Source organism: Pongo pygmaeus, chromosome 3 (assembly GCF_028885625.2).
Source record: "Pongo pygmaeus isolate AG05252 chromosome 3, NHGRI_mPonPyg2-v2.0_pri, whole genome shotgun sequence".
NCBI lineage: Eukaryota > Metazoa > Chordata > Mammalia > Primates > Hominidae > Pongo > Pongo pygmaeus.
This window is the reverse complement of record NC_072376.2, coordinates 2653391-2678392: the sequence shown is the minus strand read 5'-3', so window position 1 is coordinate 2678392 and position 25002 is coordinate 2653391. Positions and strand designations below refer to the sequence as shown.

General features: G+C 46.7%; 1 protein-coding gene across 8 annotated transcripts in view; it reads right to left on the bottom strand.

The window, feature by feature from the left end:
* The window catches only part of FAM193A (family with sequence similarity 193 member A), a 195522-nt gene that overhangs the window by 88729 nt on the left and 81791 nt on the right, over positions 1-25002 (bottom strand). For all 8 annotated transcript variants that reach the window (XR_010126197.1, XM_063664421.1, XM_054486584.2 and 5 more), the window contains 4 exons: positions 17458-17591; positions 16272-16439; positions 11843-12077; positions 3148-3272 (listed from right to left, as the gene is read on the bottom strand). Coding sequence is in view for 7 of the 8 variants with exons in the window: in XM_063664421.1 (XP_063520491.1) it covers positions 3148-3272; positions 11843-12077; positions 16272-16439; positions 17458-17591 (662 nt within the window). In the remaining variant the exon portion in view is untranslated. The remainder of the gene's footprint in view (positions 1-3147; positions 3273-11842; positions 12078-16271; positions 16440-17457; positions 17592-25002) is intronic.

The window sequence follows — 25002 nt, the reverse complement described above, 5'->3', positions numbered from 1 at the left end:
AAGGGAAGGAACCTGCCAATTACAGACTTTCAAAGGCTATGGGGAAAAAAGAAGGGGGCAATGGAGAGTTACTGTTTAATGGGTAGAGTCACTGTTTCGGGTGAGGAAAAAATTTTAAAGTACATAGTGGTAATGGTTATAAACACTATGAATATAATTAATGTTATTGAAATATACACTAGTTAAAATGGTAAGCTTTATGTTATATATACTTTACCAAATTTTAAAAAAATGTAATATATCAAAAGCCATTGAATTGTACATTTTAAGTGGGTGAATTGTACCATATGTATTTCATATGATGCAGAAGCTTTAAGGGGTGTTTGTATGTAATCAGTAGCAAAATTTTTATGAATTGTTAAATGTATATCTGTACACTAGCAATGCAAATCTGAATTATCTTGAATTAGTCTCAGGCTGACAAGGGAGTCAGCTGCAGAGCACAAAGGCATAGCGTGTCCTGGCATCGTCAGTGTTGCTCAGGGAACGTGCTGGTTGGCCTCACTCTGTCCCTGTCTGTGTTTATCCTTCTCCCTCAACTGCCTGTGGGTCCCAAAAGTGAGAAGTGAGACTGCAGCTTGAGACCCAGCATCCACACTAGAGACATGGCTCATGGTTGGAGTCTGACCATCATACCCGATGAGCAAACAGAAAATCCAGAACCAGGGCACATAAAAAGATGGGAGTTTTCACGGTGAAACCCTGTCTCTACTAAAAATACAAAAAAAAATTAGCTGGGTGTGGTGGCAGGCGCCTGTAGTCCCAGCTACTCGGGAGGCTGAGGCAGAAGAATGGCGTGAACCTGGGAGGTGGAGCTTGCAGTGAGCCGAGATCTCGCCACTGCACTCCAGCCTGGGCGACAGAGCAAGACTCTGTCTCCAAAAAAAAAAAAAAAAAAAAAAAAAAGAAGAAGATGGGAGTTTTATGATGCACTTCAGGTTTCAGTCACACACCCACAGCCTGACAGGCTGAGGAAACTCACTGGCTTACCAGTAAAATTTTTTTTTTAAGGTAGACACCCTGGAATCTTGTTTTCAGAGCCCCTCTCCCAAGATGCATGTCTTCTCATGAAAAGTGCTTTTGATGAATCTGAACGTCATCAGCAGGGACAAAGCCTACTGCACATTCCGGATTCACCGCTGTGAATTCTCTTCCGATGCCTTTTCTTCTGCAAGGGTCACAGTAAGGACTTTCCAATCTTGATGCACAGCGGCCACAGAGGGGAAGGAATGGCTAAGGAGCAGGCCAGGGCACGGGGACCACTGGAAGGGTCTGCAGCCCACCTGCCTAGCTGGCCACACCCCCCATAACACCTTGTTCTGATTTTTCTTGTGTTTTTTTGAGATGGAGTCTCACTCTGTCCCCCAGGCTGGAGTGCAGTGGCACGATCTCAGCGCACTGCAAACTCTGCCTCCCGGGTTCACGCCATTCTTCTGCCTCAGCCTCCCAAGTAGCTGGGACTACAGGCACGCGCCACTACGCCTGGCTAATTTTTTGTATTTTTAGTAGAGGCAAGGTTTCACTGTGTTAGCCAGGATGGTCTCGATCTCCTGACCTCGTGATCCGCCCGCCTCGGCCTCCCAAAGTGCTGGGATTACAGGCGTGAGCCACCACGACTGGCCTGATACATGGATTTTAAGAGAAAAAAAGCAGATTGGGCATGGTGGCTCATGCCTGTAATCCTAGCACTTTGGGAGGCTGAGGCAGGTGGATCACTTGACGTCAGGAGTTCAAGACCATCCTGGCCAACATGGTGAAACCCCGTCTCTACTAAAAATACAAAAATTAGCCAGGCGTGGTGGTGCAAGCTTGTAATCCCAATCCCAGCTACTCAGGAGGCTGAGGCAGGAGAATCGCTTGAACCTGGGAAGTGGAGGCTGCAGTGAGCTCAGATCGTGCCACTGCACTCCAGCCTGGGTGACAGAGCAAGACACTGTCTCAAAAATAAAATAAATAAAATAGCAATAACTGGTGTAGTCAACAGAACAACAATTTATTCCCTTGCTTTGTGAAGCTAACGATTCTTTTCCCCCTAAGACAGCATCTCGCTCTATCGCCCAGACTAGAGTGCAGTGGTGCACTCTTGGCTCACTGCAACCTCTGCCTCTGGGGTTCAAGCAATTCTCCTGCCTCAGCCTCCCAAGTAGACAGGATCACAGGTATGTGCCACCAAGCCCGGCTAATTTTTATATTTTTAATAGAGACAGGGTTTTACCATGTTGGCCAGGCTGGTCTCAAACTCCTGACCTCAGGTGATCCGCCCGCTTAAGGCCTCCCAAAGTGTTGGAATTACAGGCACGAGCCACCACACCCCTAAGTATAGGTTAATGTGGTCAAATGTAGATGGCTGCTGTCACGATGGGTCTGTATTATGGGAATGTGCTCACATGTGGTAAATAGAACAAAACACCAAAGAACAAAATCACCAAACTGCAGACCTGTGGTAGCTCATGCATGACTCAGTGCAGGCAACAGGGTTCTGCTGAGTAACATCACATCAGGAGGAACATGCCTTCTAACTGAACATGTTACCATAGGGCAAACACATGCCCAGCCTAAATCTTCTCACTCTGACCCCGAGCAAATACCCAGTGAGTGACTGCTGCACTCTGCACCCCTTTTTCTCAGTGAAAGCATAGAACCCAGCCAGCCTCCCAAGCGTGAAGAAGCCACACGGATGCGCTACACCAGGAGACAGAGCAACAGAGCAACAGAGCCTCGGGTAGCAAGGGAATGTGTGGGAGACACCAAGCTGTATCCGGAGGGCCTTGGGCACCCTCAGACCTGGGCCTCTTCCCTCCTCCATTTCCCCTACATGTCCAAGAGCCATAGCATGAACCACACCACAGCTGCCTGGCCAAGGATGGGTCTTGTCAAGGAAAAGTGCTATATTTACTGTAGCTTTTCTGTATGAGGAATTTGTGGTGTTAAATCTTAGTAGCATTTATATTGACTTATCATTTAAAAGTTTAATTGTATTACTTCTCAGGTTTTGAGCTTTTGGCCCAAACTATCTTTTTCTCTAAGCTCTGTTATTTTTCCTGCAAGAACTTTCATACTCAGTGGTACTCGGGTACATGCACACCAGTCAGGAGAAAAGACTGTGCTGTCACACCACAAAGACACATACGGGTTAAGGCAAAATACCTGATCTGTGACACCAGTGCGGGCAAGTTGCTCTGAAGCAGTGGCTCCGAAAAGACCAGATTTTCAAACAGGTGTTTATTATGCAGTTCCCACGTCACTTGGAACTTTTTCAAGTGTTCATTTTCCTGGTTAAGAAAAAGTAAAAGATAAACAGAAGATGTAGTGAATTGCTAAAGACTTGAAAATTCCCAGAGGGATTCCCTTCCCCCTCCCCATTTCCTCCCACCACGCACACATCCCTCTTCACAGGCCCAAAGCGTTCAGCTTATGAGAAGTGCTACTCCCTGTATGTCCCAAGGCACACAGTGGATCAGAACTCTGACTACACGGACATGAATTTCAGCAAGCCTCCCCTCTAAAATGGCAAGTTTAGAAGGCCTGCAAAGACAGGGTGACAGGTGTGCACACAGACAAAGCAGTAACTGCACATGTTTGAGAGTCATTTCTCACAATTACACTTTTAAAATGTAATGAAAGCCCTTACAGTTCAAACAGTTTAGATACATCAAGTCCCTCGATGCCAAAGGATAACAACTTTCTTACCTATTTGGAGAAACCTTCCATTCTAATTAATACACACAATTTCTCCACTTGCAAGACCCTATTAGAGGGAAGGTTTTTTGTCTTCCTAATAAACGTAGGCAAACTTGTCAATTACTTTAGGTAATACCATGAAAACCTAGAAGTGTCCCAGTCATCATAGAGAGTGATGTCAGCAGAGACGTACAGCAAGCCCCCAACACAAGATCACTGAGGTTGATGCCATTATTACCTTTCCTAAATGTAATGTTCACATTTAATAAGTCTTGCTACAACCATGCGTGTGTGAATCCATGCTTCCCTCTGTCAACTACATGGACACTACTTGTGTTCAGATCATGTTATATCTTTGGGTGAATGTTCCTGACTTCAACAACCACCAGCTCTGGAAGCTGCACTTCATAATGCTTGGCTACTCCACGTCTCCTGAGTCAGGTCACTCACAGGGACTGGGTTTAGAGGTCTGCTCCCGTTTACAATATAGCCAAGCTGAGCTGATGGAGACCTTAGCAAATGAACACACAAAGATTTCATTGTTATGTCACCTGATAACCCTAGTTGGTATGGGGGCTGAGAGAACAAATTATAATGATTATAATGATTCAAAGTAAACACCTATAAACACATTTGGAGAGAGCACACCAGTGATACTGCTAGACCACTGTGTGCCAGCTTGCTGGATACAGCTCTGTTTTCATACCTGGAAACACAAGGATTGAGAGATTCAGCAATGAATCTATGCCATCTGCAGAAAATCTCAAACCTTCCATTTTGTTAACATTTCCAATACTTCATTCCTCATCGTGTTTTCACCAGTGCCTCCCAGATTGAAACATCATCACTCCTGTTTCACACCAAGCATATCTCAGAGCAAGCACACTCGGTACAGGAAAAATGCACGTGGCAGGAGACCAGGGCCAGGTAACTGATACCCGGCCCCAGGCTGGAACCCACAATGTGCTTGTAATAATGAAGCAGGTGAAGTGCCAAGCCCATGCTGCCCAGGCCCTGTGCCAGGTACGAGGACATGAAGACTACCTCCTGCTACAGTAGTCCGTTGCTCTCCAGGGGTTCCTGGGGAACAGAAGAGTAGGCAGTGACCTGACTTACGATTCAGCTACAAGACAAAGAGTACATGAGAGTGAATGCAGCACCTGGATCAGACCAGGCTGGCAACTAGCTGAGGGAGGGGCCTCCTGGAAGAGTTGAGGCTTTGCCTGGCCTCCCTTGGAAACCTCTGGGATAGCCATTTCCACCTGCCTGTCTATGAATGGAATCACAAGTCTGGCTTTCTGGGCCAGTTGCTAATGGTCACTGGGTGAAGGCTAATTTATGAAGATATTTGGCATTTTTAATAAAATCTAAAATTACACCTCTAGGTGAGGCATGCAAGACAAACAGATATCAGACTCACTTCACAACCTGAAATCAACTTGGAGTTTACTCAAGTAACACATGTTAACACCTGAGTGCCTAGCATGGCCAGGTACTGTCCTTAGCGCTGAATCAATGCCTCCAGTAAGTTCCCTGTGAAGCTGGTACTGCCCTGCCCGTGCCCCGTCGACAGGTGTGGAGCCAGCATAGAGGGGCTTGAATAACTGGACCGGGGCATGCAGGGGTGGGCTCTGCGGGATGTGTCCTCACAGCTCCTACGAGAGGTGAGGCCTATGGAAGAACTGCTGAGCTAGAGGCAGAAAGGCTTGTCAGTGACCTAAGGGCAGGCTCTGCAAACTGTTCTCACTTCCCACTACAAAAAATGTTTGGGGGTTTGAAAGAAGGAAGAGAAGATGTTTAGAATGTAGTTCCTACAAGAGACTGAAATAACGGGATATTTGAGATCTTTCTGTCTTTGTGGATGAAAATTTAGACTTCACTATTACAACCTGGTGAAGTGTTTCCTAGATGACTAGAAGCATAACTTAAGCCTAGTGACAATTTTATTTTATTTTTTAGATTTCTTTTAAAAAAAAATATTGAGTGATTGGTCGACTGACTGAGACAGGGTCTCACTCCGTCGCCCAGGCTGGGGTGCAGTGGCGCGATCTTCGCTCACTGCAACCTTTGCCTCCCAAGCTCAAGCAATCCTCTTACCTCAGCCTCCTGAGTAGCTGGGACTACAGGTGTACACTATCACGCTCAGCTAATTTTTGTATCTTTTGTAGAGACGGGATCTCACCATGTTGCCCAGGCTGGTCTTGAACTCCTGGGCTCAAGTAATCCACCCGCCTTGGCCTCCCAAAGTGCTGGGATTACAGGCGTGGGCCACCACGCCCAGTCCCCCAATTTTTACTTTAATATTTAAAGTAAATACAAAAAAATGTGACTCATTATCCTATTTGACCCCCCAGGCAGTGTGGAATAAACCTCACGTGAGGGCATTCTCCAGTAAAGTTGCATTTCTGAGAATACCTTTCTATGTCCAAGAGTATCCAGTGAGTTCAGCAAAAACAGTAGAATGGGGGTGCTGTTCAGAAGAGCTAACTAGCTGGCAGAGTTTGCACAGCAAATTAACATGTTGCTTCAAAGAAAACAAGTGACACAATCTGTGGCTAATCATAAAATCTGAGCTTTCAAGCAAAAAAGAAAACTTTAGAAAATTTGCATTTGCTGCTGTTGGCTTGAAAGATCCTACACGTTTAAAGAGCTTTCTGATGAGATCAATGCTGATATGAACAAATATCATTTTTTATATTAATAAAAATGTCAACATCCAGAAGATACTCAGTGAATCAATATTTGCAAAATGACCTATGAATGACACTAGCAAACCACGTATAAGTAGAGAGTCCATTCATGGATGAGCTGGAACCTGTGGATTTTAATGGAACAGAGTAGGGTAAGTTCAGTGATACAGTTTCAGACTCTACATCGCAACTAACCATTAAGAAACTCTCACGCGTTGGTGTACTCTCAGAGAAGATCTATCAGGATTTGAAGAGGCTATTAAAATATTCTTCCTGGCAGGGCGTGGTGGCTCATGGCTGTAATTCCAGCACTTTGGGAGGCTAAGGCAGGCAAATCACGAGGTCAGGAGATCGAGACCATCCTGGCTAACACAGTGAAACCCTGACTCTACTAACAATACAAAAAATTAGCCCGGCGTGGTGGCACCCACCTGTAGTTCCAGCTACTCGGGAGGCTGAGGCAGGAGAATCGCTTGAACCCAGGAAGCGGAGGTTGCAGTGAGCCGAGATCATGAGAGACAGAGCAAGACAGAGCGAGATTTTTTTTTGAGACAGAGTAAAACTCTGTCTCAAAAAACAAAACAAAACAGAACAAATTATTCCTTTTTCCAACTAAGACTCCGTCTCAAAAAAAAAAAAAAATTCGTCCTTTTTCCAACTACATATCTGTAAAAAGTTGAATTTTCTTCAATAACTTCAACCAGACAACCTATGACAACAGACTGAATGCAGAAGATGAGACTCCCACCGCTTTTACAGAGAGATCTGGAGAGGTGTGAGTGACCCACTCTTCTTAAGAAATATGTTGGCTGGGCGCGGTGGCTCACGCCTGTAATCCCAGAATTTTGGGAGGCCGAGGTGGGCAAATCACCGAGGTTAGGAGTTCGAGACCAGCCTGGCCAACATGGTGAAACCCCATCTCTACTAAAAGAAATACAAAAAAATTAGCCAGGTGTGGTGGCAGGCACCTGTAATCCCAGTTATTTGGGAGGCTGGGGCAGGAGAATCGCTTGAACTGGGGAGGCAGAGGTTTCAGAGAGCCAAGATCTCACCACTGCACTCCAGCCTGGGCAACAATGTTTTATTTTGGAAAATAGTTATTTTTACATGTGTAATTTATGTTACATTATCTAATGTAAAAGTGTATTATTTGTTACATTCTCTAATATATGGTAAAATATGCAATTTATGTAATCTAATGAGAGTTTACATTTTTAAAATGACAATAAGCATTTAAAAAATTTTCTCAGTTTGAATTTCAATACAGCAAGTACTGATATAAGTCTGCATAAAAAAGCACACTTCGGGGTCCTAAATTTTTAAGTCCAAAACTGTTGAGAATTATTGCCCTGAGACACTGAGTTTATCTTAAGCTGGTGCTGCACAGATCACTGGATGGCAGTATAATAATGTGGCTATAAATTTGTGAAGATTTTTAGGTCTTGATTGGAATAAAACAACCATAAAAAGAGATTGGCTGGCATTAGTCGGTAAGAAATTACTATTACCGTCAGTCTTCATGGATGTGACAATGGAACTGTGGCTACATAAGATAGATAATGGATGACTATTTTTAGAGACACTTATTGGAATATTCTAAGACAAAAAGCACATTGTCTGGGACCCATATTAAAATACTGCATCAAAAAGAGGGAAGAGAAAGTGGAAGAAAAAGAAGGCATAATGAAGTCAGAGTGGCAAAATGCTGATTAACTGTGGATCTGGGTAAGGAGTACATAGATTCATTGTAGTCTCTACCCAGAATCCAGAATTACACATTACAACATCTCATAGACCATTTTCAACAAAGTCCTGTGTTTTGTGTTTGAGATCACTTTTTCTTTGATGTTCTGTAGCTGTCACTATACTATAACCAGAGAAGGATTTTTCAACATCTTACTTGGGAAATCTGATACGTTTCCTTGCCAAACACTAGTATTTTTCAGTAATTCTGAGAATTTCTCAGCGATCATCTCCAAAAAAATGTTTTTGTTTCTAGTTTTGATATTTTTTCAAATCTGAATGATCATTCTTTAGAGTATTAATCCTTAACTCCCAATTTCAAACTTTTACAAAGCTTCTTTAAGCACAGTTAACAAAGTTGCTCTATATTCTTTTTTGAAAATTTAAATATCTTTGTTATGTGATTCTGTCTATTGCTTCTGCTGGCTTTTAACTGTGCTGTCATGAACCTTGTGTTTTATGACTTTTTTTACTGTGAGCTGCTCATTTGGGGGGATTTTATCTATTCGAATTTTCTGAGGTCAGACTGAAGGTTTCCAGAGGTGATCTGCATGTTGCCTGACTTTACCAGCAACCCTGGACCACTGTCAAGTAACTTCCAGGCTTGGGCTGTTCACACCACACCAACATTTATTCAGACTCCAGCTCATGCGGCAGCTGGCTGACAGCTACCAAGTCTCTGGGAAGCTGTACTCCCTGCATCCCCACCCCAAGGCCACGAGAGCTGCAGATCCCTGCTATCCCTTTCGGTGCTCGGAGTTTCCACTTCAACCTTACTGGTGTCGTCACTTACAGTCCCAGCATTATGTGCAGACCCCATCCTGGGCTAGGTTGTGTCTCGTCTCCCAGGATCAGAAGAAATCCCCGCAGCAAATGCTGACTTTCAAGCCCATGTATTTCTCAGGATTCCAGATTTCAACTGGTTTTTCACCACTACGACTTATTCCCTTTCATGCCATCTCAGCCATACACTTTAAAAGATTTCATCTTTTTTTTTGAGACGGAGTTTTGCTCTTGTTGCCCAGGCTGGAGTGCAGCAGCACAATCTCGGCTCACTGCAACCTCCACCTCCCAGGTTCGAGCAATTCTCCTGCCTCAGCCTCCTGAGTAGCTGGGATTATAGGCACCTGCCACCATGCCAGGCTAATTTTTTGCATTTTTAGTAGAGATGGGGTTTCATCATGTTGGCCAGGCTGGTCTCTAACTCCTGACCTCAGATGATCCAACCACCTCAGCCTCTCAAAGTGCTGGGATTATAGCCATAAGCCACCACGCCCGGCTTATTTTTTTATTATCTAGTAAATTCAGTTGTTTCCCTTGGAGAAAGGAATAGTTAAGGGTATCTAGTCGGCTGGAACCCTAGAAATCAATGTGGATATTTCTATGTGTAAAGGAAGTGAAAAAAGACACTAATCAAACAGCTTCCGGGTGTATGCATTTTTTTCAAGCCACAAGAAATTATTTATTTTGTTTTGTTTTGTGTGTGAGACAGAGTCTCGCTCTGTCGCCCAGACTGGAGTGCAGTGGCATAATCTTGGCTCAATGCAACCTCTGCCTCCTGGGTTCAAGTGACTCTCCTGCCTCTGCCTCCCGAGTAGCTGGGACTACAGGCGCCCGCCACCATGCCCGGCTAATTTTTGTATTTTTAGTAGAGATGGGGTTTCATCATATTGGCCAGGCTGGTCTTGAACTCCTGACCTCAGGTGATCTGCCTGCCTCGGCCTCCCAAAGTGCTGGGATTACAAGCGTGAGCCACTGCACCCAGCCTCAAGCCACAAGAAATTATTTCTATGTAAACTGCTAAGAATTTGCTCTAATAAATATGGTTCAAATTGATTTTTGTCAGCTTCATAAAACAGCGTCCTACAGCAACTATCTGAGGAGGCGCAGACCTCGCCAGCACTTTCTGGAGAGCAGCAACAGCTGCTGTCTTCACTACCAGAGTCTCTCTGGGCACCAGGTTTAGGTGGGCTGGAGAGCATCCTTCTTAACCTGACCCAATGTTCTTGTAGAAGACAGAGGAGGGGCTCTGGATTTGAACCTCTGAAGGGCAGGCAGACTCTCAGGTGGAGACGGGGAGGCAGTGCTGCGACAGATGCCAAAGGAAGGACAAGGTACCAGAAGGAAGCCTGGTGGCACTACCCAGTGGACTCAGACCTTGAAACAGGATAACTGCCCCCCCCGCCCCCCCCCCCGCCCCTCACCCTACCCATTCACCTCACTACCTCTTCTCAGAATAGATTCCTCCCCATGGCTTGGTGCAGTGAAGCTTCAGGAAGTCTGTGAACCCCCTGAAATGACCTACAATTACATGTATGTAATTTTTTCTTCTCTTTTTGAGATAGGATCTCACTCTATTCCCAGGCTGGAGTACACTTGGCTCACCACAGCCTCAACCCTGAGCTCAAATGATCCTCTTGCCTCACAGCCTCTTGAGTAGCATGTGTCATCACGCCTGGTTAATTTAATTTTAAATTTTTTTGGTATAGATGGGGTCTCCCCATGTTGCCTAGGCTGGTCTCAAGCTCCTGGGCTCAAGTGATCCTCCCACTTTGGCTTCCCAAAGTGCTAGGATTACAGGTATGAGCCACCACGCCCGGGCTGTATGTAAATTTTTCTAAGAGGGTCCATCAACTTGAGAATCAGATAAAGACCAATGCCAATGCTTACTGTATTTGTTTCAAAATGTAGGTTTACCACTAAGAAAGCACCCAAAACTGATGCTCAGCCCTCTTGCCATGTGATGCCCTGTACCACACCTTTGGACTCTGTTCAGAGTCCAAGTCCCCACCTGCAAGAAAGCTCTCACCAGATGTGGCCCCTCAAACTTGGACTTCTCAGCCTTCCTAACAATAAGAAATAAATTCCTTTTCTTTATTAAAAGAAAGAAAGCACCCAAAACTAGCACCCAAATACAGTTAAGTATTATTTAATAATAAAGTTTAAGTGATGAAAAACTCCATAGACTATTAGTAACAGTCAAGGAAGCTTTGAGGGCTTGTCTCTGGGACGCATGGTCTCCTTCCAAAGCGTGGGGGCACCGAGGCTGTTGAGGATTGACCACCGCCTACTCGTAACCATATTTCTATACCATGCTCCTTCCGCCCAATGTAGTGATTCCTCTTTAGAGGCAATCGGACCCATCTGTGTGTCTCTTTTGTTAGGACTGTCAGATCCCCATTGGCAAGGATGGTGATAGGGCCTGTCTTGAGACTGCAAGCAGACCCTTAACTCAGTGCTGGCTTGCTGAGTGAATGCATGCCTGCATGAATGAATGAATGCCACTGGGCTGTAAACAAGCTGTTTTCTACAGCCTTCATGCTCTTCATGGGCATTTCACCTAATACCAGCTCTGTCTACAGCAACGAAAGAATGAACAACCTAAGTGAGACACCGGAGATTTCTCTGTCTCCTTATAAAGGCACCCATCAGTGCTCCCCTCAAACTGCCCCCATGCCTCGTTCCCTGGGCCTCAAGGTCCTCCAAACAGTACTTCCATGAGGTGTCACCTGGTTATCAATCCACCCAATGCTTTTATCCAGTGGCAAAGTCCAGAGGAAAGACAAAGAGGAGAGGAAACAGGTCCTCTCCTGTAGAGAAGAGGGGCCTATGACAGTGTGTGGGGTGTGACAGCGAGGTCAGCACACATGCGTGAGAGGCTTCCTCTTGCCACATGCTTCTCTTCAGTTCATCCAAACAGAAAGAAAAACACGCATTTTCTCTCTTACCAGAGTGCCAAGGAAGGTGCTGATGGAGCGTGCGGCCTGGCAGAGGGCGCCGTACTCCTCAAGCAGGAGGGAGATGAACTGGTGCGCTTGCGGCGGGCCCTGCAGGCCAGATGGTGCCTTCACCTTGGCTGCAGCCGACAGCTGCCGGAGCAGGCGGACCTTCATCTCCAGCACATACTCTCGAGCTTGCTGTTCCAGACGCTGGTACAGCTGGTAGGGGTCCCTCTCACAGAGCCTGCACAGAGAAGAGGGTCACCAGGGCCTGCCCACCAGGGCCCATGGGTGCTCTGATGTCAGTGAGCATCTTTTTTGAAGCCCTTCCACAGGTGACCACCTCTGGATGACCACACAGTCATCTTCCTCATAATCACCTGTGAGAAGCACGATCACCCCACCTAACAGATGGGAAATCTGGGGCACAGAGTGTCACTAGGGAACAGGAAGTGATATTTATTGAGCTTTCTCTGTACAGCACTGTTCGTGCACGTGCACTAATTCAGTTCGCTGTGTGTGGGTTCAGTGCCTGCTTTACAGAGGAAACATTTTGGCCCACATAGGTTGGGTGAGTTGCGTAAACTCACACAGCTAGAAGAGCACTCTACCACTTCTCAGCAGCTGGCCCCAGATGAACACGCTCAGACACGAGGCTGGGGACAACTCCTTTAAAGGCTTATATGTTAACAAGTAAAAAGCACTGATCCCAGGAGAGGTGCCACCTGGCTGCAGATCTGGGGCAGCCTGCTCTTTCCTTCTTTCTAGAAGTTCAGTGTACAGTCCAAATGGGTTTGTATTAGGCTTATCAAAAGAGGAAACTTTAGACACAGTTTATCTTTTTTAAAAAAATTATCCCACCAAAAAAACAATAAAGGTGTGTAAAATAAAATTTGTAGGCTGAAAAGTAGGAAAAAAAAAATACATGCCCCATGACTAAGCCACAAATGCAATGAACATTTTCATGAATTTCAGGCCAAACTTTGGGATAACCCATTATTTTTATTGACACAAATATGTGTATGATAATCCACATTTTTTTTTTTTTTTTTTTTGAGGTGGAGTCTCACTCTGTCGCCCAGGCTGGAGTGCAATGGTGTGATCCCGGCTCATTGCAAGCTCCGCCTCCTGGGTTCACCCCATTCTACTGCCTCAGCCTCCCGAGTAGCTGGGACTACAGGGGCCCGCCACCACGCCCAGATAATTTTTTGTATTTTTAGTAGAGACGAGGTTTCACCATGTTAGCCAGGATGGTCCCGATCTCCTGACCTTGTGATCCGCCCGTCTTGGCCTCTCAAAGTACTGGGACTACAGGTGTGAGCCACCGCACCCAGCCGATAATGCACATTTTAAAACTTATTCTACAGTACTGGCATTGCTATGGTTAAATTTAATTGTATTGTAATCCAGGAGCCTCTAGATGGAAACCTAAAACCACTGATGTAATAACAAAAATTCGTCCATAACCCATCACCAGGAGAAACCAGTTTGAGTTCATCACTCTAATAGAAATGAGTTGTAAAATGTGTTAAACTACAGCTCCTGGATTTTACATAGTAAATCCTTTCACCTACATACCATATTATGTCAAAAGAAAAGAAAGTTGTCACCTGTTCTATTTTTAAATTGCCATATTACCTAGGCTGTAAAAGACAAGTGCCAAGTAAAATCTTGCAATGGAACATGTGAAGCCTTATGGAAAATGTGGATTAAAAAAATAGTGTAGATGGATGGGATTCCTTATTTTGGTTAGTACATTTCAGATAGACATTAATTTTTTGAGCATGACAATTGTAATTTCAACTACTAGTATAAAAAACTGTCCTCTGAAACAGAATGCATTTCATCTGTTAAAAGAAAGCTGCAGAAGAGTCAAATTTTGACAGAGACAACCAAACTTAGAAGCAGACTGGACACCCACCTCACTGTTATCTTAGCATGTCGGACTTAGATCCCTTTTTTTTGTTGTTGTCTATTTCTGTATTTTATAAATTTAAGGAAATAACCATGTGATACTTTTGCAAACAGATTTTTTTTTCAAGTTATACAAAAAGGAGGCAGCGGGGCGGGGCGCAGTGGCTCACGCCTATAATCCCAGCACTTTGGGAGGCGAGATTGAGACCATCCTGGCTAACACGGTGAAACCCCGTCTCTACTAAAAATACAAAAAATTAGCCGGGCATGGTGGCGGGCGCCTGTAGTCCCAGCTACTTGGGAGGCTGAGGCAGGAGAATGGCGTGAACCCGGGAGGCAGAGCTTGCAGTGAGCCAAGACTGCGCCACTGCACTCCAGCCTGGGTGACAGAGCGAGAGACTCTGTCTCATAAAAAAAAAGAGACAGCAATATGCTGAAGATGCTACGGAAGCTCATTCGATAACTCACACATTCAACAGATACGGGCACATCAACTACACACTGGCTGCTACTCTTAAGTACTGAAGTTGCAACGTTAATAAGCTGTGAAGTCATGGGTTTGACGTGAAGGTTATACATTTTTTCCTAATACTCACTAGGAAACCTAACTTTCTTTGTTGTTTTGTTTTTTCTTTGGATTTTACTCTGTTGCCCAGGCTGGTGTGCAGTGGAGCAATCCTAGCTCAATGCAGCACTGAACTCCTGGGCTTAAGGGCTCCTCCTGCCTCAGCCTCCCAAGCAACCAGGACCACAACTGTGCTTCACCACACCTAGCTAATGTTTTTTATTTTATGTAGAGACAAGTCACTATGTTGCCCAGGCTAGTCTTGAACTCTTGGGGCCAAGCAATCCTCCCGAAGTGCTGGGATTACAGGTGTGAGCCACCATGCTTGGCTGGAAACCTAACTTCTAATAAAAGCACATACCACAGAGAAGGACCTCATGCAATACCAGTGGCTCACAGGTCAAACTCTGAACATACTTGGCTGAATTCAATGAGTTAACCTAATCTATGGCTCATCACTATCCCTGCCTTCAGGAAAGAATCTACTGCACAGCAAACATCAGTTTATAAAACTCCCGGCTGGGCACAGTGGCTCATGCCTGTAATCCCAACACTTTGGGAGGCTGAGGCAGGTGGATCACAAGGTCAGGAGATCAAGACCATCCTGGCTAACATGGTGAAACCCCATCTCTACTAAAAATACAAAAAATTAGCTGGGTGTGGTAGCAGGCACCTGTAGTCCCAGCTACTCGGGAGGTTAAGGCAGGAGAACAGCGTGAACCCAGGAGGCGGAGCTTGCAGTGAGCAGAGATTGCACCACTGCACTCCAACCTGGGTGACAGAGTGAGACTCCATCTCAAAAAAAAAAAAAAAAAAAAAAAAAAAAAATTAGCTGGGCACAGTGGCAGGCGCCTGTAATCCCAGCTTCTCAGGAGGCTGAGGCAGGAGAATCGCTTGAATTCAGGCGGCAGAGGTTGCAGTGAGCTGAGATTACACCACTGCACACCAGCCTGGGCAACAGAGTGAGACTCCATCTGAAAAAAAAAAAAAAAAAAGCCTCCCAAACGTGCTGCATTCAAAATGTGAGAAAGAAACCCAAATGAGAATCAACCCATGAAATGACCATCTCAAATCTGTTGCTTTCATTTGAAACATTTCAAAAAACATAAAAATATGTTACGTTGCTGGACGCAGTGGCTCACGCCTGTAATCCCAGCACTTTGGGAGGTCAAGGCAGGTGGATTACGTTAGACACCAACATGGTGAAACCCCATCTCTATTAAAAATATAAAAATTAGCTCGACACGGTGGTGGGCACCTGTAATCCCAGCTACTCTGGAGACTGAGACATAAGAATAGCTTGAATGCGGGAGGCAGGGGTTGCAGTGAGCCAAGATCACGCCATTGCACTCCAGCCTGGCTGACAGAGCAAGACTCCGTCTCAAAAAAAAAAAAGTTACATCAAACTGTAAGGAAGAATAAAAATTATGGCCACCTCAAATTCTGTGTGGTTACTGAGCATAAGGTATCTGCTGAAGAGAAACAGCCACACAGCCAGGCATGCCTCAGCTGTCTCGGCCTCATGAGCCACAGGCACACATACAAGCTACCCAACCTCACAGAGCCCCCATTTTTTCACTTCATAAATGGGCTAACTCGGCCTTTCTCCTTGGGTTGATAAAGGCAAGAGTGCTTGTAAAAGTAATCTGCATCATCCCTGGCACAGGGGGACTCAAAAAGGAAGGTATTATCATCAGTCTTCACACAAACAAGTAAGAGAAACATTTCTTGTGTAATTATACAGGCAATAGCGTTTCATCGGAATCAGAAAAATTCAAGACGTTTGGCCTAGGGGGCTCACTTTTGCCAGTTCATCTGCTGCAATCTTGACAGGCACCAAAGGCTGAGCAAACCCATCTGAGCACTGTAAGGAAAGCCCATCCTGAAAGGAGTGGTTCCAAGTGCAGCGGGGAGGGCAGGAGTTTGCATGGGGCCACAACAGGAAAGGGCAGTACGTACCTATCCACGAGCTCCTTCACTCCCTCCTTGTCAGGCACCAGAGACTGGTCCTGGTCATCTGCCAGCGGGGTTCCTGCCTGCCGATAGATGCAGCGCACCGTGTAGCGCACTTCTGACCAGTAGTTCTGCAGCTGCTGAGGTTCCCGGTCCGCCTCTGCCGAAATTTCTCTATGAGACAACACAGGAAGGTTAGAAAGTCACCACAGTCTGCTGCCCTTCCTCACCTAGCACACTGTCCTCAGAGGACCTCCCAGGCTCTTGCACCTTGTCCAGCTCCCAGGAGCCGGCAATCAGGCTGCTGTCAGTGCAGGGGGTTGATGGCATCCCCAGCACAGCTCCTAGGGTGCACTCTGCGTAAGATCTTAGACACTGCACAGATAACAGGAGCGTCTGTGGCTAATGTCCACAATTAGGGTACCCACATCCCCACTGCTGACCTGGCCTTCACCTCCAAGGTACCTAATGGGCAGCTTTGCCCCCACCCTTTGGCCCCCACTTGGCTACATGCATTCCTTCCTGAGCCACAGCACAGAGTGTTTTTAGATGTGCTCCTGGGCTGGGCATGGTGGCTCATGCCTGTAATCCCAGCACTCTGGGAGGTGAAGACGGGCTAATCGTTTGAGTCCAGGAGTTTGAGACCAGCCTGGGCAACGTGGCGAAGCCCCATCTCTATAAAATATACAAAAATTAGCCCGACATGGTGGTGCGCGCCTGTAGTCCCAGATACCGGGACTGAGGTGGGAGGATCACTTGAGCCTGGAAGGCGGAGGTTGTGGTGAGCGGAGATCACACCACTGCCCTCCAGCCTCGGGGACAGAGCCAGACCCTGTCTCAAAAAAAAAAAAAAAAAAAAAAAAAAAAAGATGAGCTCCGGGGCTCTCCCCTCAGCCACTGAGCGGCAGCCAGTCAGGCTCTCCCCCATCACTCCTCTCATTCACTGAGGCTGCTCTTAGATTCTGATTATTTAAGGACTCCTTCTCTTGTTCTGAGGATGCTTTCTAGTGCCAGTTCCTCAAGAGCAGGAGTTTTTGTCTTACTCATATGGTTCTTTCTCTCAATAGCGAAGCAACTGCCTTACTCTTGTTGCTGTCTGTCACATTAGCCCAGTTTCTCGGTCCAGCTCCAATATGCAGGTCTGCATGTCATTGTGGACAGATGTGAGCAACGTGGCACACACGTCACATACCTGCGCTCACTGCAGGCCTCGCACGAGCATGCGGTGTCTGAAGGCAGCGTCTGTGCGCCCAGAGCGAGCCTCCCACCACTGCCGGCCTCCGGCTGGGAGCTACCAAGCGAGGAGTGAAGAAGAAAATCTTGGCTCTGTTTTAAAAAGAGAACAGAATAGACGAGTTATGTTAAAATGTTCAAGGCATCAATTTTTTATTAACTGTTCAGAAAAATGCCTTTTAAAAAACTGTAAAACCTAGACATTGAAAAAAAACTATCTTGGCCGGATACGGTGGCTCACACTTGTAATCTCAGCACTTTGGGAGTCTGAGGTGGGTGGATCGCTGGGCAACATGGTGAAACACCACTGCTACAAGAAACACAAAAAATAGGCCAGGCATGTTGGTGCCCGCCTGTAGTCCCAGCTACCCAGGAGGCTGAGGTGACAGGATCACTTCAGCCTGGGAAGTTGAGGCTATAGTCAGCCGTGAGAATGCCCCACTGCACTCCTGTCTGGGTGACAGAGACATTGTCACACAGACACACACATACACACAAAAAGGAAACAATTCGGCTGGGCATGGTGGTTCACACCTGTAATCCCACCACTTTGGGAAGCCGAGATGGGAGGACCACTTGAGCCCAGATGTTTGAGACCAGCCTGGGTAACACAGCAAGACCTCATCTCTATTTAAATTTTTTAAAAAAGTATAAAAATTAATTTATATGAAATTTAAAAAGGAACAGTTTTACTCCCAGTGTCCTAATCAGCACACACAATGACCACCTCAGTGGGCACCTCTGGAAAGTGATGTGCCCATGGCTGCCTGAGACAGCACCTGGTAGAAACCTAGTGGCCTCTCTGAGCCTAGCATCAAGCAGCCGGCGCAGAGGCCTCTCCGTCCTGGGGAATCCCATAGCCTGCACTGCCTGCTCTGAGGAACAAGGAGGCTTAAGAAAGAGAACACTTGGCCGGGTGCAGTGGCTCACGCCTATAATCCCAGCACTTTGGGAGGCCAAGGCAGGCGGATCACCTGAGGTCAGGAGTTCAAGACCAGCCTGATCCACACAGTGAAACCCGTCTCTTCTAAATATACAAAAATTAGCCAGGCATGGTGGTGCACGCCTGTAATCTCAACTACTCGGGAGGCTGAGGCAGGAGAATCGCTTGAACCTGGGAGGCGGAGGTTGCAGTGAGCCGAGATCGCGCCACCGCACTCCAGCCTGAGAAACAGACAGAGACTTTGTCTCAAAAAAAAAAAAAAAAAGAGAGACAGAACACTGGGCAAAGTCCTTCCTATGTCCCACGCCAAAAGGATTTCACCAACAACTAGAGAACACAACACAACCTTAGGTTCCTCCTCCCGCTCAGTTACCCATCCATCGGCACCGGGGCTCCTTCTAGAAGAGGCCCTGAGAAGGACTCTGCTCCTTGGGAACAGGGGCTCAGGTCTCAGAGCTGAAGGTGCCCACAGGGTGATGCAGGGTGCTAGAGAGCCTTCCCCAGGCTCATGACAGGGGCTGCCAGCTCCATAATCATTGCGTCCCCCCGACCCCCACAGCATGAGGAAGAGAATCACAGTCACAAGAGAGACTTCCAGAAAGGAATTCACCCCTAAGTCATGAGTATTGCACTATTCCCACTCTGGTCCCCACAAGGAAAAGTGTGCTCTCCTCACCAACCCCTCCCCCAGTCAAGCATGAAGCCACTGAGACAAGCCCCCAGAGAGACGGGTGGTGGCCTGTGGCAAAGAGCCTGGGGCTCACCCTGGGCTGGACTTGGCAAGGTCTGTTCAGAGGACAAGGAAGCTCCCAAGGGCCTGTGGCGGGTGCTGTGGAGTTGGGGCACACAGACACTGGTGCAGGCCTTGCAGGTAAGACCCTGCAGCAGAAAAGCCTGAGTGTTGCTAAGTGGGCAGAGGATTAAGACAGCAGGGGACCGGCCAGGCGCGGTGGCTCACGCCTGTAATCCCAGCACTTTGGGAGGCCGAGGCGGGCAGATCACGAGGTCAAGAGATCGAGACCATTCTGGCCAACATGGTGAAACCCCGTCTCTATTAAAAAAGCACAAAAATTAGCCGGGCGTGGTGGCGCACACCTGTAGTCCCAGCTACTCGGGAGGCTGAGGCAGGAGAATTGCTTGAACCCGGAAGGCAGAGCTTGCAGTGAGCCGAGATCGCGTCACTGCACTCCAGCCTGGTGACAAAGCGAGACTGCGTCTCAAAAAAAAAAATGCAAGGGACCTAGCTCAGCTGCCGCCAGCACACAGGAGGATAAGAGCTTGTGTCATCCTGAAAGAATCCCACCCCAAATAGGTCCTGCTGGGGAAGCAGACCCCAGAATTACACCATGAGGGAAGAGGAGCAGAGTGCGGGACGGCAGTGGTAGGGGGTAGGGGGCAGGCTGGTTGTGTCACACACAGTTTCCACTAGACAGTCCAGCACGAAGTCCCTACCAAGGTCTCAGAAGTGCCCAAAGGTCTGAATGTTTTTGCTCTGTTCTGAATGTTTGTGCCCCCACCCGCCCCCATTCATAAGTTGAAATTTTTCACCCCTAAGGTAATGTTATCAGGAAGTGGGGCCTTTAGGCGGTGATTAGGTCATGAGGATGGAGTCTTCGTGAATGGGATTAGTGTCCTTTTATAAAGAAGGCCCCAGAGAGCTGCCACGTCCTTCCACCGCACGAGGACAGTGAGAGGGCACCAGCTATGAACCAAAGCTCGGCCCTCCCCAGGCACCAATCTGCCAGCACCTTGATCTTAGACCTTCCAGCCCTCCAGACTATAAGATATAAACGTCCGCTGTTTACAAGCAGCCTAGCCCATGGTATTTGGTTGCAGCAGCCTGAGCATGCTAAAGCAGCATCCCCCCCGCCGGCCCTCAACAAGAAAGAGCCAGCAATCACTGGGCCACCCATTGGACCACAGGCCTAGTGCTAGTGGGCCAAAAAGAACCCTAGACAACCCAGCAGAGAACAAAGACCCCCAAGTCTCTGCTCCAGTGCCCCTTCTCCATCCTGGAGGAACAGGACAGGCATAAGGAAGCAGGACATATACCACCGCCCTCTGCCCTTGGGGACTCCTGCCATCACTTAACTTGAGGGGAAGAGGCTTTGAATTAATTAGATGAGACATTTAGGTTTTTTTTTTTGGAGACAGGGTCTCGCTCTATCACCCAGGCTGGAGTTCAGTGGTGCAATCTCAGCTGACTGCAACCTCCACCTCCCAGGCTCAAGCAATTGTCTCACCTCAGCCTCCTGAGTAGCTGGGACCACAGGCATGCGCTACCACAACTGGCTAATTTTTTGTATTTTTGGTAGACACAGGGCTTCGCCATGTTGCTCAGGCTGGTCTCAAACTCCTGAGCTCAAATGATCCGCCCACCTTCATTTCTCAAAGTGCTGGGATTACAGGCGTTGAGCCACCACACTCAGCCACATTTAGGTTTTTATGTAGACTGGACCTGAGTACCTGAAAATGTGGCTATTCCAATACCAAAAGTGGCTGGAAGGCCATGGAGTTCTGATTGATGAGGCATGGTAGGGCAAGGAGAGGGCAGTGGTAGAAGAGGCTGTTCCCTAAGTGAGTCCGTTCCCTTCAACAAGCGAGGTTCATGCTCTCCTCCATCCCATGCCCATCTAACAGCAAAGTTGTCCACTCCACCTCAATCCTAAACACCTCCACAATCCACCCATTCTTCCTCCGCTGCTTCCAACCCAGTCTAAGCCATCATCACCTACCTCTTGCCTGCACAGCTGCACTGGCTCTCTCTAGTGGCACACCTATTTCCGTATGTACCTGCTAATCATCCATTCTCCAGGCAGCAGCAGAGTGAGATCACAGAGCTCCCTACATAAAACCTCTGTTCTCCTCCACTTCACTTAGGAGCAAATGCTGTATTTCTTACCACAGCTTACAAGGTTGCTCAGGTCAAAGTTCTGCTTTTAAGTCACTGCCCTTGCTCCCTTTGCCTCGTACCCTTAGCCAGTGAGCCTATGATTGGCTTCTGGTAGACTGTAGAATACTGTCCCATCAGGCCTCAGCAAAAAGATCACCTACTCCAGGAGGCTGGTTGAGTCAATTAATTTTTTTGCCTCTCAACTCCAAATCCACCCTTCTTCGCCACACTTACAATGAAGGAGCTGCACCCTGTAAACATTTCTCCTCTGCCAGCAGGTAGGTACAATGTGTGGTCCTGTGGGTGGAGGGTGCTACAGGTACACTGAAGAAGAAGGGGTCTCCCTCCAGGTTCCTGTGCTTTTCTCATCTTGCTCTTACCCTAAGGCAGCTCCTCATCAGTGGTGTGTGGGGGACTGAGAGGCACGCACTCTCCAGCACTCAGTCCCAGCCTGCAGGACCTCAGGGAGCCTCTCTGCTACCCAGTGGGGCATAACGACACCCCTTCCATGTCAGGGCCTCTTCCAAGTTTGTTCCTTTCTTGAGTCCCCTCCCTAAGCTCCCGTTAGTGGCTGCTCCCTAAATCTGCCCTGGCCATATTCTTTAGCATTCACTTAACAGATCTGGGTGGCTGACTTGTCGCTACTTATTAATTACTCCTTTTTTTTGTTTGAGACAGAGTTGCACTCTTCTTGCCCAGGCTGGAGTGCAATGCTGTGATCTCGGCTCACTGCAACCTCTGCCTCCTGGGTTCAAACGATTCTCCTGAGTAGCTGGGATTACGGGAGCCCACCGCCACTCCTGGCTAATTTTTGTATTTTTAGTAGAGACGGGGTTACATCACGTTGACAAGGCTGGTCTCCCAACTCCTGACCTCAGGTGATCCCGCTTGCCTCAGCCTCCCAAAGTGCTGGATTACAGGCATGAGCCACCATACCCTGCCACTTGGTAATTATTCTTTATGTTAAAAATGTGCTTCTTCTGATTATGAGCGCGGTGCCCATCTCCTGAGCTCTGGCTTACTCATCAACCTAAACACCCCAGTTAATCTCCTCTATTAAACTGCTATCTGAAATCCTGGTGTTCTACTGTGTTCTTGTTTTTTTATGTGTCTTCAACACTGGAATATCAGTTCATGAGAGCCAGAACCTATCTACTTGCTCACTATGGTACATCAGCGCCTATGATCATGGCTGGAATGCAGTACACTCAGAAGAGCAATCAAGAACTTGAAAGCAACATTTCCTGGAGATAAGAGATGAAGGTAAGTCTTAAAATAGGGTACATGATGACTACATATTAAATCCTTAAATGTGTCCCATTATAGCACTCATCATATACAGATTTAACCTCAGTCATGTTTCACCCAAGTCTAACACAATTTAAAAGAAAAATAACAAAATCCAGCAATTAACAATGTAAAATTCACAATGTCCAGCATCCAGTAACAAAACCAAAAGCAGGACAATGACTCTTAAGAAGGAGGAAAAGCCAATCAATAGAAACAGATCCCCCAGGCCAGGTGCAGTGGCTCACGCTTGTAATCCCAGCACTTTCAGAGGATGAGGCGAGTGGATCACTTGAGGTCAGGTGTTCGAGACCAGCCTGACCAACATGGCAAAATCCCATCTCTACTAAAAATACAAAATGTAGCCAGGCATGGAGGCACAAGCCTGCAATCCCAGCCACTCGAGAGGTTGAGGCAGGAGAATTGCTTGAATCGAGGAAGGGGAGGTTGCAGTGAGACTAGATCGTGCCACTGCACTCCAGCCTGGGTGACAGAGAGAGACATTGTCTCAAAAAAATAAAAGAAACAAAGAAAGAAAGAAATTCCCCAGGCCAGGCACGGTGGCTCACACCTATCATCCCAGCACTTTGGGAGGCAGAGGCGGGCGGATCACCTGAGGTCAGGAGTTCGAGAGCAGCCTGGCCAACATGATGAAACCCCATTTCTACTAAAAATACAAAAATTACCCCATCTCTACTAAAAATACAAAAATTAGTATTTTTAGCTCTACTAAAAATACAAAAATTAGCATGGTGGCACGTGCCTGTAATCCCAGCTACTCAGGAGGCTGAAGCAGGAGAATTGTTTGAACCCAGGAGGCGGAGGTTGCAGTGAGCCGAGATTACAGCACTGCAGTCCAGCCTGGGTGTCACAGTGAGGACTCCATCTCAAAAAAATAAAAAAGAAAAAAAGAAACAGATCCCCCCAAAAATAGAGACGATACAACTAACAGTCGAGAATCTGAAATTGGCAATTATAAAGAAACTCCATATGTTCAAGAAACAGAGGAAAAATAAACATGATGGGAAGAGAAACTGAAGATGTCAATAAATAAGTAAACCAAATGAAACTTCCAGAGCTGAGAAATAAGACATAAAAGAAAAAAATACACTAAATAGACTTGGCAGATTAAGCAGATCAGAATACCAATAAACCTAAACACAGGCAATAAAAGTAATCCAGCCCAGGTGCGGTGGCTCACGCCTATAATCCCAGCATTTTGGGAGGCCAAGGCAGGTGGATCACCTGAGGTCAGGAGTTCGAGACCAGTCTGACCAACATGGTGAAACCCCACCTCTACAAAAAAATACAAAAATTGGCCAGGCACAGTGGCTCACACCTGTAATCGCAGCACTTTGGGAGGCCGAGGGTGGGAGGATCACCTGAGGTCAGGAGTTCAAGACCAGCCTGACCAACATGGAACAACCTTGTCCCTACTAAAAATACAAAATTAGCCGGGTGTGGTGGCACACACCTGTAATCCCAGCTACTCAGGAGGCTGAGGCAGGAGAATCACCTGAACCCAGGAGGTGGAGGTTGCAGTGAGCCGAGATCACACCACTGCACTTCAGCCTGGGCAACAAGAGCAAAACTTCGTCTCAAAAAAAAAAAAAAAAGCTGGGCATGGTGGCGGGCACCTATAATCCCCGCTACTCAGGATGCTGAGGCAGGAGAATCACTTGAACCCAGGAGGCAGAGGTTGTAGTGAGCCGAGATCGCACCATTGCACTCCAGCCTGGGTGACAGGGCAAGACTCTGTCTCAAAATAAATAAATAAATAAATAAATAAATAAATAAATCCAAAATGAAGCACAGAGAAAACTGAAAAAATGGACAAAGCATTTGTAGGACAAACTCAAGATGTCTAACATCCCAGAAAAAAAGGGGACTATGTGAAGAAATACTTGAAATATTTCTAAATTTGATGAAACTATAAATTCATACTATGTAAGCCCACACTCACTGCAAGCTCAATTAACCCAAAGCACACTAAACACAAAGCAAAGCACACTGAGGCCCATCACAGTCAAACTGCTGAAAACCAGTGACAAAGTGCAAATCTCAGAAGCACAGAGAGGAAAACGAGTCACCTTACATATGCAGGAGCAAAGATAACGATGACATGTTTCTCATCACAAACTGGGGAGGCCATGAAAGAAATGACCAACAACCTCAAATTCCAAACAGAAATATCTTTTAAAACAAAGGCAAAATAAAAGCTTTCAAACAGAAGCTACCTTGGCCTACAGGAAACGTTAAAGGCAGTTCTTGAGACAGAGGGAAAATAATACCAAATGAAAATGTGGATCTACACAAAGGAATGGAGAGCACCACACATGATAAAGATGTGGGTCAAGAACTTATTTATAAGGTCTTTTTAA